The sequence below is a fragment of the Sciurus vulgaris genome (genome assembly GCF_902686455.1).
Source record: "Sciurus vulgaris genome assembly, chromosome: 14".
Classification (NCBI taxonomy): Eukaryota; Metazoa; Chordata; class Mammalia; order Rodentia; family Sciuridae; genus Sciurus; species Sciurus vulgaris.
This window is the reverse complement of record NC_136475.1, coordinates 8,976,559-8,991,459: the sequence shown is the minus strand read 5'-3', so window position 1 is coordinate 8,991,459 and position 14,901 is coordinate 8,976,559. Positions and strand designations below refer to the sequence as shown.

At 62.0% G+C, this 14,901-nt stretch overlaps 1 protein-coding gene across 3 annotated transcripts; it reads right to left on the bottom strand.

Moving 5' to 3' along the window:
• Nucleotides 1-2,096: 2,096 nt before the first annotated feature.
• On the bottom strand, nt 2,097-14,825 carry ARID5A (AT-rich interaction domain 5A). 3 transcript variants are annotated; one of them, XM_079111305.1, is made up of 7 exons: nt 14,708-14,825; nt 7,187-7,305; nt 6,342-6,462; nt 5,990-6,042; nt 5,517-5,614; nt 5,193-5,352; nt 2,098-4,910 (listed from the first exon to the last, which is right to left on the bottom strand). In XM_079111305.1, exons 1-7 carry the CDS (start codon nt 14,709-14,711, stop codon nt 3,699-3,701), a joined length of 1,767 nt encoding a protein of 588 aa, XP_078967431.1. In that variant the 5' UTR covers nt 14,712-14,825; the 3' UTR covers nt 2,098-3,698. The 3 variants fall into 3 exon arrangements, with proteins under 3 accessions (XP_078967433.1, XP_078967431.1, XP_078967432.1); XM_079111306.1 differs by having other exon boundaries at nt 7,187-7,302; nt 14,708-14,806; XM_079111307.1 differs by lacking the exons at nt 5,990-6,042; nt 6,342-6,462 and having other exon boundaries at nt 2,097-4,910.
• Nucleotides 14,826-14,901: the final 76 nt, after the last annotated feature.

Here is a 14,901-nt window from a genome sequence, read left to right as displayed (position 1 = left end):
GGCGTGGGAGCCAGGTCCGTCCGTCCCTGGCCACCTCACTGCCCCGCTCGCCCATGGGAGGGCACGATGACCGTCCTGCCCGGGACCTTTGGAGCGTCGAGCAGCAGCGCTATCTAGGGAGCTGACCTTCCAATAACAAAGAAGGGACGCTGCCCCTGGTGTCTGACGGCACAGCTGCGTGGAGGCGAGCTCAGGGCAGGGGCACGCCGGCTCCCATGGGCAAGAGGATGGTGGGACGGTGGTGAATGGAGGTCGCCCTGCCCAAGGGCCAGCAGCCCCTAGCTCCAGGAAGTGGTTCCACAGGGCCACATGCCCAGTTCCTTTTTAAAAAATTCGAATTTTGAGACAGAGTCTCACCAAATTGCTCAGGGCCTTGCTAAGTTGCTGAGGCTGGCTTTGAACCCACAATCCTCCTGCCTCAGCCTCCCGAGTTGCTGGGGTAACAGGTGAGCATCACACCTGGTGAAACTTGATTTTTTTTTTTTTTTTTTTTGGTACCAAGGATTGAACTCAGGGGCACTTCACTGAGCCACATCCCCAGTCCTTTTTATTTTTTATTTTGAGACACAGTCTTGCTAAGTTGCTAAGGCCCCACTAAATTGCTGAGGCTGGCTTTGAACTTGGAATCCTCCTGCCTCAGACCCTGCCCCTGAGCTGCAAAATTTGATTTTAAATGCAGTCAACTATATTTAAAAAAATACTTAGCCAGGCACAGAGGCACACACCATAATCCCAGAGATGTGGGAGGCCAAGGGAGGAGGCTGGCAAGTTTGAGGCCAGCCTGGGCAACTTAGCAAGACAGCAACTTAATGAAACCCCCAGCTCAAAATAAATAAATAAACAAAAATCTCTCAGGGTATAGAGCTTAGTATGTAAAAGCGTCCCAGACACACACACACACACACACACACACTAAACACACTAGCAGCAGCCTCCAGTCTTGAGGCCAAATCCTTTCTGTGCCACTTGAGTCTCTGACTGACCTGCTGGGCTCCAGCTGCCCTTCTGAGGTCAGCCTGAGGCTCTGTCCCACTGGAGATCTCTCCCCTCCACCCTATCCAAGAAGGGGAGCCCTTGCTGCCAGGCAACTGTGCCCCCACTGCATGGTGCCTTGCTGTGGATCCCAGTCCCTGTGGACCTGGGCCTGGTCCGCTGTGCTTGTGCAGTTCCATTTGTGGTGGTTTCGAGGCTCCCCACAACCGGGCTCCCAAGAGCCTTCCCACAGCCTCTGCACGGGCTCCTGTGGCCACCCCTGATGGCCATCCCCACGGCCCTCGCATCATCCCAGCCACCCCCTTGTATGTCCCCAGTTGTCCAAGTCCAAGGGGACCTGCAGTCTGTGCGTGCCACCACCCACCCTCTCTCTAAGCCCTGCGGGATCCCAAGTTTGCACCCAGCTGGCGCCTGGTCTCACTGAGACTCATGTCACCTGTCTCCAGTGCAGCCCGGGGCCTTCCAAGCCACCGTCTGCTCCTGAGATCACCAGCCTCCTCCAAACCCAGTTCCCAGCCTTGCTGCCCGCTGACCAACGGAAGCACTGGCCAGACGGGCCCACAGCCCCACCACCCCAAGAATGGGTTCCCTCTCTGCCCCCGTCCTGGGCACCCCGTCCCACCCAGCAGACCCAGAAGCCGTGGGTAAAACCGCAGGGCTGGGTGCAGGGTAGAGCGCCTGCCTGCGTGCCTGCGGCCCAGGGTCAGACCCTGCACTGCCACAAACAGGCAGCGGGCTGGGACACGCGGCTGTCTTCCTCTTGTTCCAAGCAGGGGCCTGGCTGCCCCAGTGACCTGGGAGCCCCTCTCCAGCTGGGTCACCTCCTGCCCCTCTGCTCCACTCAGGCCTTCGAGCTACCAGGCTCCACTGGCCTGCTGCCTGGGACCTGGAGCTCCGTTCCCTCTGCTTCTCCTGCTGCCACAGAGCTCCCTCCGTCCGCTTTCAGCCACTGCTCAAAGCCACCTTCTAGAGGCCCGCTCTGGTCCACTTGAATGCGTGCCTGCAGAACGGGCGGGGCGGTGGTTGCCCGGCGCTGCGAACGCACCCTGAAGATGGCGGGGAAGGCAAGCGTTCTCCAATCCCCGGAGCACAGAGCTGTGCACCATCCTCAGCCTAGCTTCTCTGCAGCAGCGCCTCCTCCAGGCACCGTGTTTGTTGTTTGCTCCTCTTCTCTCCCCACTGCCCGCCAGCTCCTGCAGCCCGGCACGCCCTGGTGCTGGATGCCAGGCTGGATGCCAGGCCTGTCTCCCCGAGAAGCACATTCTCCACACCTGCCTCCAGAGGGCGCCATCGCCACAGTGCTGTGCTCTGGGCCCGAGCCCTGCTACCCGGCTACAGGGCCACCGTCCTATCAGGTGAGGCCAGCGTTGCTCTGCAGATGAAGGGGACCCTGCAGCTCCTGCCCCATCCAAGGCAGGACGCCCCCACCTCCCCTCAGCCAGGGGATCGGACTCCCTATGGCCCGTGGCCGAGCACCCAGGGCGTTTTCCTGGAGCGTAGACAGGTCGGTTCCTCTGCCTTTGGTCACCTTCTGGGCAGAGTGTGGATGTGAGTCAGGAGCTCAGGGCAGGTCACACGTAATTAGGCTGGCACCTCAGAGTCCCTCAGGAGAGGGGCAAGGAATTGGTTGATGGCCCCCTGGAGTCTGAGCGCCCACAGCAGTGGTGGCCACCACCCCCGGCCGCCTGCTGCGGATCTTGCTTGGGGTGGGGGCACCTGCACCCAGCACTCCACAGGCAGCTGCCTCCTGCCCCGGCCACCACCCCCGTGCCAGGCACATCCTGGGTCTGTCCTCAGCAGCCTCACCCGTGATCCACGGGCCACACTATGCCCCGCCCCTGGTCTGCAGCAGGTACTCCAGCGGGCAGTGGGTTCCAGTGGTGCAGATCAAAGGCCATCTGCCCACCCGGCCCCACATCTGCCCCTCCTGCCTCTCCAGGAGGGGGTGAAGGCTGACCACTGGGGCAGCCCAGGCCTCAGCATTACTAGCTCCACCCCTGACGTGGCACAGGAGGGCAGCCTGTGGTCTGGCCGTGGGGAAGGCTGAGCAGCAGACCCACTTGAACCAGGAGCTTGAGACCAGCCTGGGCAAGACGTCAAGAACCCCTCTCCAGCCCTGAGGCCGGAGTCCTGTGGCTCAGCTGATCGGTGTGCGGCCCTGGCCTGGCCTGGCCTGCTGGAGCCGGTCCCCTGCCCGTCCTGAGCTTGATTCCCGGCTGCAGGCAGGGCTGACAGTCATCCTGAGGCTCAACCAGGGAAGCGGGTGGAAGGCACCGGACACGCCCAGCCTGCAGATGCTCAGGCGGCTCTCCAGCACATGGAGGCCTCCAGATCCCAGGGCGGCGCTGTCTCCATGGCGCCCCAGCTGGAGGTCCCAGCCACGGCCTGTGTCCCCCTTGCAAGGGTCGCTCTGTACACACCTCCGTGCTGATGGCGCTCATACTGGGGTCTTTTTATTAGGCTTTCCGTGGGAGACCTGGACGCCTCCACCTGCCCTCAGCCCGCTCCTGGGCTCTGCTCCGGGATGCCAGGCAGCAGGTGCCCACCCTGCCTGTCCTCTCCAGGCCTCGGGCTTCTTCCTTGAGACAAGCCAGTTCCCCTGCCTCCCTCTGCCCAGGCCAGGCTGCCGGTGCAGGTGCCCTGGTTGGTGGTCTGCGGCCCAGGCCCCCAGCAGGGCCTGCCCAGTACTGCCCCGAAGGCCCGACCTACAGCTTGGTGTTGAGGTGCAAGAAGTGGGGGACCGTGCAGGCAGTGACGGGGGGCGTGTGCCAGGCAGGAGGAGCTGGGCCGAGTCTGTGGCGGAGGGGGCTGTCAAAGCAGGTGGGGGGGAAGTGCACCAGGCCAGCGGCCACGGGCGAGGGCCCCGCAGTGGCCAGGAAGTGGGCCGGGAAGGCAGGGATGACCAGGGGGCTGAAGGGCAGTGCGGCCTGGCCCTTTACAGGGTCTGAGGTGCTGGCGAAGTTGAGTGGGCAGTGCAACATGGTGCCCCTGTGGGCTTCTGGCAGGGCAGGCCCCAGCCCCGGGCCCAGCAGGCAGGAGAGGGCCAGGCCGGGCACGGCGGGCTTGGTCCTGCCCTCCTTGGCATCAGCCTCCTGGACAAAGGGCGGCACCGCCCGCAGTTTCTTGCCACCGTAGACAAAGCCCTCGTCTTCCCGGCCACGCTTGTTGCCCAGGCCTGGGCCGCCGGGGAGCGGGAGTGGGGCCACTGGGCTCTCGGCAGGGACCCTGGCCATGGGGGACACCCAGCAGGCTTTGGGCTTGGGGTAGAAGCTGCTCTTGCTGGAGCCTCCTTTATGGAATGCAGAGGGACGGCTGGCATCCCCGCCCCACGCCAGTGGGGGCTCCTGCACGGATGGCCCCTCTTCTTTGCCAGGAGGCCCCAATAGCACCCTGTCTTTGAGGCTGGAGAAGAAGTCCCGGGGGTGTCGGCTGACAGGCTTCAGCACCTCGGTGGGGTAGGCGTGGAAACAGCCGGTGAAAACAGGCGCTGCCGGGCAGGGGCCTGCCGGAGCCTCCACCCTGAGGCTGCCACCAAGGGCCTGCGGTCCCTCCTGAGGGGGCAGCTGAAGCCCAGAGTCCTCGGCCAGCCTTTCCGGGCTCCGGGGGCTCTCTGGGGGCCCCCTGTTGGGGGCACCGGCCCCGTGGAGACAGCCCTCTTCCTGGCACTGCAAGGCCTCCGCCTTGCTGACTTGGGCCAGGAGCTTCTTTTTGGCCAGTGGTGACATGATGCCATGGGTCCCTTTGCAGTAGAAGCTGGTCAGGAGCCGCTTGTATGCCTCAGGGCAGCCGCTGGTGCCCACAGGAGGCAGAGAGGGCCCCGGAGCCCGGCCCTGCTCTTTCGTGCTGTCCTTAGGGGGCTCCTGGCCAGGAAGCTGTGTCAGGTCTGCTGTATCTGATTTGGTCTTTCCTGGAACCATCTAGAATGAGAACAGGCCATGCCTCAGGGCTGAGTGCAGACCATACCTCCTGACTCGGGGCCTGCGCATCAGGGGTCAGGGGTGTCCAGGGCCTCTGTGGGCTTTTTAGCACTTTGGTCATGGTGTGGCGTCAGGACATGGCCTGGTGAAGAGGCGCGGGACTGGGGGCCATGCAGAGGAGCTGGAGCCCTCCGCCAGTGCGCCACAGGATGCCCCGTGGCCAGTCAGGGTGGTCGGGAGGGCCAAGGGGGCTGCAGGGGGCCGCTCGCCACCCGTGCTCACCTGGTCCACCTGCCTCTCCTCCTTGGCCTTCTTCGGCCGCTCGGTGGCCCCGTCATCGCCCCGGGGCTCCCTGGCCACCTTGTACTGCTTCCTGGGCTTGGAGGGGGGCAGCGGCTTGTCATCCTCTCCCTTCAGGTGCCGCACGTACGGGAGGACCAGCCTGCGGGGGAGCAGCGTGTCTGCAGGCGGCCACCCCGGGGCCTCCCTCCCTCCTGACCCTGAGGCCGCAAGCTCCTCCCGACAGGTGCACTGCCACCCGCTGCGGGGCTGGCCCTGGGAGGGGAAGGCCAGTCGGGTGCCGGGTAGGGTGGCCGCGCCACCTACCTCTCGTAGTGGCGGCGCGTGCACGTGGCTGCACTGGTGCTGCCCGGGCTGCCCCCAAGCTCGTCGTACACATTCTTCCACAGGCGGCGGCCCGTCACCTGCAAGGACACCGAGTCAGGGCAGGGCCGTGTGCGGCCCCTGGCCGCGGGGACCTGGACTGCAGGGATGGGGCAAGGACTGCACTTTCCCGGGACTCCTCCAGCCAGGGCGGGAGGCTGGAGGGGCCGTGGCTGCTGGCCAGTAGCAGAGCGGACGGGGAAGAGAGGAACAGGCTAGAACAGCCGAGTCCCCCCGCTGGACTCTTCCTTGGCCCTGCAGCAAGCGAGAGGGGCTGGACGGGGGTCCTGGCTGCTCCCTGCCTGTCGGCGGCGAGGCCAGCCCTGTGGCTGCCCCTGCCCAGACCTCCCAGGTGCAGCAGGGGTGTGCGGGGAGGGGGCACAAGCATGGCGGGGGCTCGGTGGCCTTCGCCTTACCAGCTCGTAGGCCCCCAGCTTCTCCACCGCCTTGTAGATCTTCCAGAGGTTAACTGGAGGGAAGAGGGCAGGGCGGCTGTCAGACTGCAGAGCGGCGCAACCTGCACCCTGCGCACACCCAGACGGGGCCGCTACCACGCCAGGCAGGCTGGGCTCTGTGCACGTCCGGCCTGGCGGTCACGTGAACGGAGTCCACCTCACACGGACCCTGACCCTGCCGGAGGCCTCCTTTCTGTCTGGAAGCCCTGCGGGCGGGCAGTGTCCGGGGTCACAGAGCAGAGGGGCCTGCCCTGGCATTCGGCGGGTGGGATTCCTGCTGGGCCCCCCTCCCTGCCTGCACCCCAGGACGCACTCTGCTTGAAGCCGAGATGGGGCACCCTCTCGATGGGCGTGCGCCGCTCCTTCATGAACTTGTAGAGGCTGACCAGGAAGGCCTGCTCCTCCTCCCGCTCCCCGCCTGCCTCGGGGGAGTCCTAGGGAAAGAACGGGAGGCGTGGGCACAGGCCCCCGCCCGTGGGCGGCGAGGCACGCAGAGACCTCTGGCTGGGGAGGACAAGGCGCCGGCCCAGCCCCTCCCTGGCTGCACTGTCACCTGCAAGGGCACCGAGGGAGGACAGGCTGTGGGCAGGATGGGGCAAGGACTGCAGTTCTGGGTCGCGCTGGCACGGGCCAGCTCTCAGTGCCCAGCATCAGAGGAGCAGCCCTGCCTCCTCCTGGCCAGGACCACCTCTTCATCTCGCCCTTGACCTGTTACTCTTCCTCTGGCCCCTGTATCAGGCCGAGTTCCTGGAAGGCATCTCCAGGCCCTGGGGTGCCCGGTGCTCCTAGGCACTGTGGGGCTGTTCCTCGGGCTGTTCCCAGGCCTCTGCTGCAATGGCTGCTGCAACCCACCCGCCATGGGCCACTGTGATGTGCTCTTGGATGGATGGACGGGTGGGTGGAAATGCAGGCTGACCTCAGAGGACAGTGTTCTGCCTGGCTGTGGTCAGCACGCGGCCGTCTTCCTTTGAAAGGAGGCCTCTGCTACCAAACCTATGTCTGAGGCTCGCTGCCACAGGGGCCGGCCAGCCCCTGGCCTGCTCAGCGCCCAGTTCTTGTACTTGTGGCGTGGGCCCCCGCTGGCTCTGTAGGGACAGGGTCCTCCTGAGCGCTCGGAGGCCGGGGTGCAGAGACATCCCGGGGAGTCGCAGAACCCACCTCCAGCTGGATCGGGCTCTGGCCCCTGCTCTGCGCACCGTCGGTTTTGGGGGATGCGGGGGGCTCCGGGGCGTGGCCCTCCTCTGACTGTTTCCTTTTCCCTTTGACAGGGGGTGCTGCTGGAAAAGAGGGAGGGAAGGGCAGGGAGAGCCTGTGAGCTGCGAAGAGGGGCAGGGCCGGCGCCCGCGCCCTCCGCCCTCTGCTCCCAGGCTCCCAGGTGTCCTCGCCTTCCTTCGGCGTGGCCTCTGCCCCCGGCCCTGGCTGCCCTCAGGCTGTCCCTCTAAGCACATCGTCTCTGTCCTCTCTTCTCTCCCAGCCATCTCCCACATCTCTGAAGACCCTAAGCCCCTGGGGACAAGTCAGAGGAAGTGGGCAAGACCCCCACGCCTGCCCCACACCCAGGCGGGAAGTTTCACTCACTGATCAGGGATACTGAGGCTCCTGTGTCTGTGGCCCCAGAGCACCTCCCAGGGGCCTGCACAGGTGTTCCTCCAGGGGTGATGCAGATGAGTGCCACTTGTGACCCATCCGGCCTGTCCCTAAGCACTTGTGGCCTTCTAACTGCCCCACTTAGGTCTCAAGCTGCCTGTACTTGCCAGGGTCCTGAGGGCCCTATAGCTCTCTGCTGAAAGTCCCTTCCCCTGGTGGCCTTTCCCAGCCCCAGTGGCCCCAGCACTCCTCTCTCACTGTCTCAGCTGCTCACGGTCATCCCGGCAGAAGTGCCTGTCGCCTATGTAACCCTGATACCTCAGGGAGACTTCCAGCCTCCAAATGCAGAGGTGTCAGATCAGCAGGAGCGAGCAAGGCTCAGGACAACCATTCTCGAGTGCAGGGTCTGTCCTACCAAGGGCAGCCAGCTATGTGCCTATGGTTGCAAAAATGCAACACCTCTGCATAAGTTACAACCACTGGAAGCCACCTTAGCCGTGAAGCAGGCTGGCAGCATCTGTAAGATCAGGAATGGCACCTCTCACACCGGCCTTTTCTTGCTTTTCGCTAGTTATTCTGGTATGAAAGGGCTCCTACTCCTCTCTGCTTCCGCTCCAGATGTCTGTATTGTTGGAAACCCGCAAGACTCCCCTCCAGCCTAGACAGGGAAAAACTCCCTTGGAACGACAAGCTGGTACCAGCGTGACCCAGGGCCGCAGAAGCCAGAGGCATGTGGTGCTAGAATCTGCCTCTGACGACAGCTGGTGGTTCATGAGGCCCTGCTGAGCCTGCAACCGCTTGCTCACATCTCTCGCTCTTTCACGCACCTTCTCTCAGGCTGGGAAGGATCCATTTTAAAGAGAAGGAAACTGAAGCCAGAGAGGCTAAGTTGCTTGTCTCCCTGGTGGACCAGGATGCCAAACGAAGCCTGCATGGCATGGGGGGAAGTGGCCGCTGCGGCCACCATCAACCTGTGCAAAGCCCTGAGCCTGTGGCTCAGTGGGAGAGCGCCTGCCTCGCATGTGTGAGGCGCTGGGTTGCATCCTCAGCACCACATAGAAAGAAATAAATAACAGGGCTGGGGACACAGCCCAGCTGGTAGAGTGCTTGTATCACAACACAAGGCCCTGGGTTCAATCACCAGCACCACAAAAATAAAAATAAAAAATAAAACAAAAGTATCGTGTCCAACTACAACTAAAACAGTATTTTTAAAAAAAATTAAAAAGAATCTCAACAAGTCTGGAGACCAGTCAGAGACAGAGAGACTGGGGTCACCCTCTTGGTGCCTTCTGACAATCAAGACACGGCCAGTCTCCAGGAATCCTGGGTGCTAACCACTGACCCGCCACAGCGATGCCTTTCCAGCCGAGTTCTTGGCAACTCGGTGGCTTGGTCATTCCCTCTGTGAAATGGAGAAAGGTCTCAAATCCTTCGCTAACTCTGTGAACTCAGGAGCTTCCGGGTCATCGGGGTGCTCTTTCACACTGGCCTTCCCCTCCCCGCCTGCCTGCTGCACACGTGCCTTCTCTCCCCCTTCCTTCTCACTGCCTCAGATCCTGGCCATCGGCTCCATTTCTGAGTGTGACCTGGCTCCTCTCCGGTCATGCTACTATCCCTGGACTTCAGAAAGAATGAGGTGGTTGAGCCAGGCAGAGGGTGGCATGCCTGTCATCCCAGCTACTCAGGAGGCTGAGGCAGGAGGATCACTTGAGCCCAGGAGTTTGAGGCTATCCTGGACAACACAGTGAGACCCTTCTCAAAAGCAAAACGACTGATAAATACATAAGGTGGAGGGACCATTAGAACCACCTGGGGGAGCATTTTTAAGACTGATCCTATGTGGGCCATCTCAGCAGGTGGTCAGATGGACCAGAGGACCTCTAGTGCCTTCTGCTGGATTCTGGCTCCCAAGTTTCCCCTTCAGGGAAAACCTTCTGGAGCTGAGCACTAGGGTTACCGGGAAAGGAGGTCACCAGTCAGAGCTGTTGAAGCCCAGATGGGAAAGGGCCAGCGCTCCTGCCCTGAGACACAAAGGGAGACACTCTCTCTGTGTCCTGCCAGGTCCCCAAGTGAACTTGGTCTCCATTTGCTCCCCACCAGGGCTGGCGCTGTCTGCCTGTCCTGGCAGGGCCTTCTCCACCCCCGAGTCCACAGTATTAGATGAGAGAGCCAGAAGAGCCCCTGTGGCCTGTCCCTGGCCACTCTAATCCCTCACATCCCTGGTCACTTATAGACTGGGGTTTCAGGCAAACCTTCACGGGGAAAAAGGGTTCTGCTGTGAAAATAAGCGGGAAACAGGCTCCCAGACGTGGGGTGGGCCCTGTCCGCCTGCTTCTGCACGGGAGGGAAGGGGCTTATGGAGCTGGGGACCTGGCCTCCTAGCCCCACCCACCCGCCCCTGCATCACTGCCACTGCCAGGAGCCACCTAGTCGCTCGGTATCTTGCTCTGAGTGTGCACACGGTCCCTTCCTGGACGAGGTCTCCACGTCCTGTTTGTGGGGGGAGGTGGCTCGAGCTTGAAAAGCAAGCTCGCTCTCTACACAGACCTCGTTCAGATGTGACCTTTTCTGTCTAGGACAATAACGACATGGTGATGAATGTGTCACTGTTTACTCATGACACATCTGAGGCTGTGGCCTGAGGTGGGACACAGGGATGACCATGCTCCCCCCTGCCCCCGGCCTTAGGTGCTGCCAGTACTGACCGGGTGGCCCCCCCCAGTGACTGAAATGCCTCTCCCCCACAATCTCAACTTTTAGGAACCTCTCTGGGGCTATTTCTGGACTTTCTGTTCTGCTCTGTTCGCAGTGGAACGCTGGCCTATGTGCACACTCCATTTTTCTAGCTTTGTCAAACAATTTAGTATCCAAAGGGCAAGACCCCAGCACTCCTCTTTAAAAAGACTCTGTTGGAAAGTTAGGAGTTGGTCACATTCTCCAGACCAACCAACGACAACCGAAGAGCCAAGGAGCAGCGGTGCTGTGACTGACTTGCACATCCATTCAGAACGTACGCAGAGGAGAAGCGCCGCCTGCTGTCCAGCTCTCTGTCAGGGACCACGACCCTCCACTGCAGGTGCCCCGCAGCCTGGAGGCTCCCTCCGACAGCCCTGAGCCCCTTTACAGCGTCCTGCTGCCTGGGGTCCGTGCAGTTCCACATGGCCTCAGGGAAGTCCCGATCACTGAGGGCAGGACTTGACCTGCCCCCCTTGGATTGCTCACTTCTTGCTGGCAGAGGACGCAGGGAGGCGGGTGGCTGGGCCAGGAGGTGAGCCAGGGTCCCCGTGCCTCAGCCCCTCACTAGGCAGTGAGGGGTGGCAGGGGCGGGCGGAAGCCGTGCCCCAGGCTCCTCCTGCGTTAGGAATCTGGCTTCCGCTAAGCTCCGAGGCTCAGGCAAGAGTCACGCTGAGTGCCAGATCCTCGGCTGCGGTAGTGTCACTCACTCCCAGGAGAGGGTGCTCTCTTGGTGTGTGTGCTCACGCACTTCCCCAACTACTTTAAAAAAAAAAAAAACTTTTTTGTTTTTGGTATTAGGCATTGAACCCAGGGGTGCTTAATCACTAAGCCATACCCCCAGCCATTTTAATTTTTTTAAATTTGAGACAGGGTCTCATAGGCTGCTTAGGGCCTTACTAAGTTGCTGAGGCTGGCCTCAAACTTAAAATCCTCCTACTTCAGCCTCCCAAGCTGCTGGGATGCAACCAGCCCCAAGTTCCCTTCCTGCACTAATGCTCCCCCAACTCAAATCAGATCCCTGGCTGGCCTTGGGCCTGGTGCTCTGCACCGCCTTTCTAACTCCTCCCAGCCTCGCCAGTGGGTATTCCTTCTCGGCTTTAACAGCTGCCTTACCTGGGGCTCAGAGGTGTGCCATAACTTGCCTCAGGTCACACAGCTTTCCAGTGGCAGAGCAGTCTGACTGCTCCAAGTCATTCAATCCTGAGATCTAGAGTATTTTTGGTTGATGGGACTGGGGAGACACCAATTTCCTCATCTCTGCTCACAGGATGCAAATCTGCCCACCTCCCCTTCTGGCTCTGTATCACATGACCCCTGACACTGCTAACAGCTGGTCTGTGGACTGCTCAGTTACTCCAGGACAGGAGGGGCAGGTCAACAGGCTGCGGCCTGGGCAGAGAGAGCCTCTCCTGTGTGAGTCAATCTCCCCGGCCTCGGAGGCCCTCAGAAGCCCATCATTTTTGAATAAAGACTGTTGTCTCCACAGTCTTGAGAACAGAAGGAAAAACTGTTGATGTCCATTGTTATTCCTTTAAGAAACTGCCACCTATTGCCACAGAGTAGGGAGTGGACTCCTGGGCCAGGGCTGTCTACTGGGGTGGGAGGAAGGGAGTCCCTGCAAAGGGAAGAAGCTGAAGGAACAGGGACTCAAGTGGTCTCACCTGGGCTTAGCCAGGGAAAGAATGTGGGTGGGTGAGGGGAAGTCGGTGGCCCTGGTGAGCCCACCCCTCCCCTGCCAAACAATGGTGGAAATCAGAAGAGAGTGGGACAGGAGCAGGGCTGGGGTAGGGGGCTGGGGCATCTTCTGCCAATTCAGCCGCTGATTCTGTGCCTTGGTTTACCCACCTATGAGATGCGCATGCTAGACTCAACGGGCCAAGGTTTTAAATGGAAGACAATGAGAAATGAGGTTCCCCCCACAAACCACAGGCAGGCGTGTGTACACGCACCCCTGAATGCGGGCACACCTGCCTGTCCTCCCCAGTCCCCATGGTACCTCACTGCACCACAGGAACATAGCTTGTGCCTGTGGGAGGGGCACCCTGCACCTTAGACAGCCCTGACGCCCAGAGAGGCCGCACTGCCTGGGGTTGGGGGCCTGCTGAGCGAGTGTGTGATGGGAAGGAAGTGACACTTCCTTTCATGAAAAGTCACAACTGGGAACATTGTGTCAATTACGAAAATAATGGCAACAGCAGCCTGAATGGCAACCGCAGCCACAGCCCCGCCCCCTGGCCAGGCCCAGGTTGCTGGCGGCAGTTTCTTGGTGAAAGCTGAAGCCCAAACAAAGACAGCCTTTGAAGCGGCCAGTCCCGCCCGGCCCAGAAGCAGGCTGCTGGCAGTCTCCGCAGGGGCTCACTCCAGGGGGCAGTCTGGGGCGGGGAGAACTGCCAACGGTCAGTGCTGAGGACAAAGGGGCTGGGCAGGGGACCCTGAGGACTCAGGGTGCAGCACTCAGCAGAGTCCAGCTCAGTACCTCGGCTGGGCAGGGTGGGGGTGAGGGACAGGGCCTGGGAGCAGCTGGAGTCAAGTCAAGACAGTAAGAGGTCCAAAAAGGCAGAAGGGCAGAGGGTACCAGACGTGACTTTGCCAACTCCCGAGCCCACTGGAGCGCCCTGTCCCTCTACTCAGTTCTGGAATGTCCTAAACACTCCTGTTCCAGGATGGAAATAAACCCACACTGCCCCTCCCGGCCAAGTCTGGGAGATGCTGGATGGAACCTTAAGATCTTCTGAGGATGGTTCCTGTTTCCCACCCCACCTAGGGAGAAATAGGATGCAGGGGCAGGTGACTTGTCCAAGATGTCACCCAACAGGGGGCACTCCCCTACCTCTGGGCTTTCCTACTCTCTCTGTCCCCACCCAGCATGGCCCTCCAAGCCTGCTGCCCCGGGTCTTCAGGGAATGTGATCATTCCAGCTGGGTTTCCAATTCCCAAACCGGAGACCCTGGAGAAGGCCGAAAGCAAGAAGTCTTGGACGCCTGTCCCTCCCTCACTGCCAGACCTAGGCTGGTCTTTGCCTCCACTTCTCTTACTATAAGTCAAAGGTGGAGGGGCTAATTCTAGAGCCCTTTCTACCTCTGCCATAGCAAGTTCGAGGCCCCAGGTGAGTCCAGAATACACTCTTCAACTCTGCTCTGGAGGCATACCTCCTAGCCACCCTCTCCCACCTCCTGTGCCTTAGCCCACTTGTAGGGGCAGAAACTGTCATAGGCGCATCAGTTCTCAACAGCGGGGGGACATGTTACTCTCTCTCCCTGGGCCCCTCGGACACTCCCCGCAGGCCCAAGACTCTACAAAGAGACGCTGCGTCCAGAAAGCACCACCCCCAAGAGTCCTCGGGCTCCCTATGCCCGGCTTGAGCCTCTGCACCTGGAGGGGACGGGGGCGGAGGGCGGTGCGACCCCAATCCGGCAGCTGCCCCCGCCCCGACACTGCAAAGCTGCAAAGCGTTGGAGATGGGGCGCCGGGGTTGCGCCCCCAGCTCCAGGGAAGAGCGAAACGGAATTTTCTCTCCTTGTACGCCCGAAACCTGCGCCTTTGCCCTTTTCTCCCCATTCACTCCCCGGGCCACCACCCTGTCCCTGCTGGAGACCCGGGAGAAGAGGAGAGCAAGGGGAAGCTACTTCTTCCCCGCACGGGGCTGGGAAGGCTGAGCAAGAGACAGGGGAAGACCAGAGGAGGGAAGAGAAAAAGAAGACAGCGAGAGAAGGGGCAGCAGGCCAGCAGCCGGCGACCGCGGGCGAGCAACACCCCCAGCCGAAAGAGGAACGGTGGATTCTTCAAAGCGCGTTGAGCAAGTTCTTCAAACCCCGCGCAGTCACTTTCAGGAAACGCGGCCGCAGCGGGACGCGCCGCGCGCCGCGGACCCGGCGCCTCTTCTCGGCCGCGCGGCGGGTTCTGAGAACCCGCGGGGCTGTCACGGGGCGCGAGGGGCGGGGGGCAGAGGGACTGCGCCGACAGCTGTCACAACAAATTAGCTGAGCCCAGCTCGAGACTGAAACCGCAGCAGGAAGTGGGATGACAACCCTGCCGGGTTTGGTAAATTTCAGGCAGGAGACGGCGAGAAGAGTTTCGAAATAAACGCCCGGGAAGCCCCGGCCGCCAAACTTCTCGTCTTTCCTTTTTTCGAAGAGCGCACGCGGACGCCCAGCCTCGCCCTGCGGTGCCCGGCGCGGGTGCGGGCGCCGGGGTCTCCGCTCGCTCCGCGCGCCCAAGCCCCGGCCAGAAGCCGGACCCGAGCCCGCCCCGCGCGCCCGCCCGCCCGCCCGCCCGCCGCTAGCAGACCCGGCGCCGCAGCTCCCGCCCTCCCCGCGGGCCGCCGGGCCCGTCCCGGGCCGCCAAGCCGCTTACCCATGGCCCGCCGCGGTCCCGCGTCGCCGCCCGAAGACCCCGCACACGATGCTGCCCGGCCCCGCGCTCCCCACGCGACTAACTCGCCGCTCGGCTCGCCGCAGCCTCCCGCAACCCCGCCCCGCCCGGGCGCGGCCCCGCCCCGCTCTGGGCTCCCATTGGTAGCCCGGTCCTCTCGAGGGGCAGGGCCCGCC

Excerpts from the sequence above, each read along its gene's own strand:
- ARID5A (XM_079111305.1), bottom strand. Across the intron at positions 6,043-6,341 it reads CCATCTCGGCTTCAAGCAGA|TTAACCTCTGGAAGATCTAC; the intron begins GTGCGTCCTGGG and ends TCTTCCCTCCAG. Across the intron at positions 4,911-5,192 it reads AGGAGAGGCAGGTGGACCAG|ATGGTTCCAGGAAAGACCAA; the intron begins GTGAGCACGGGT and ends TTCTCATTCTAG.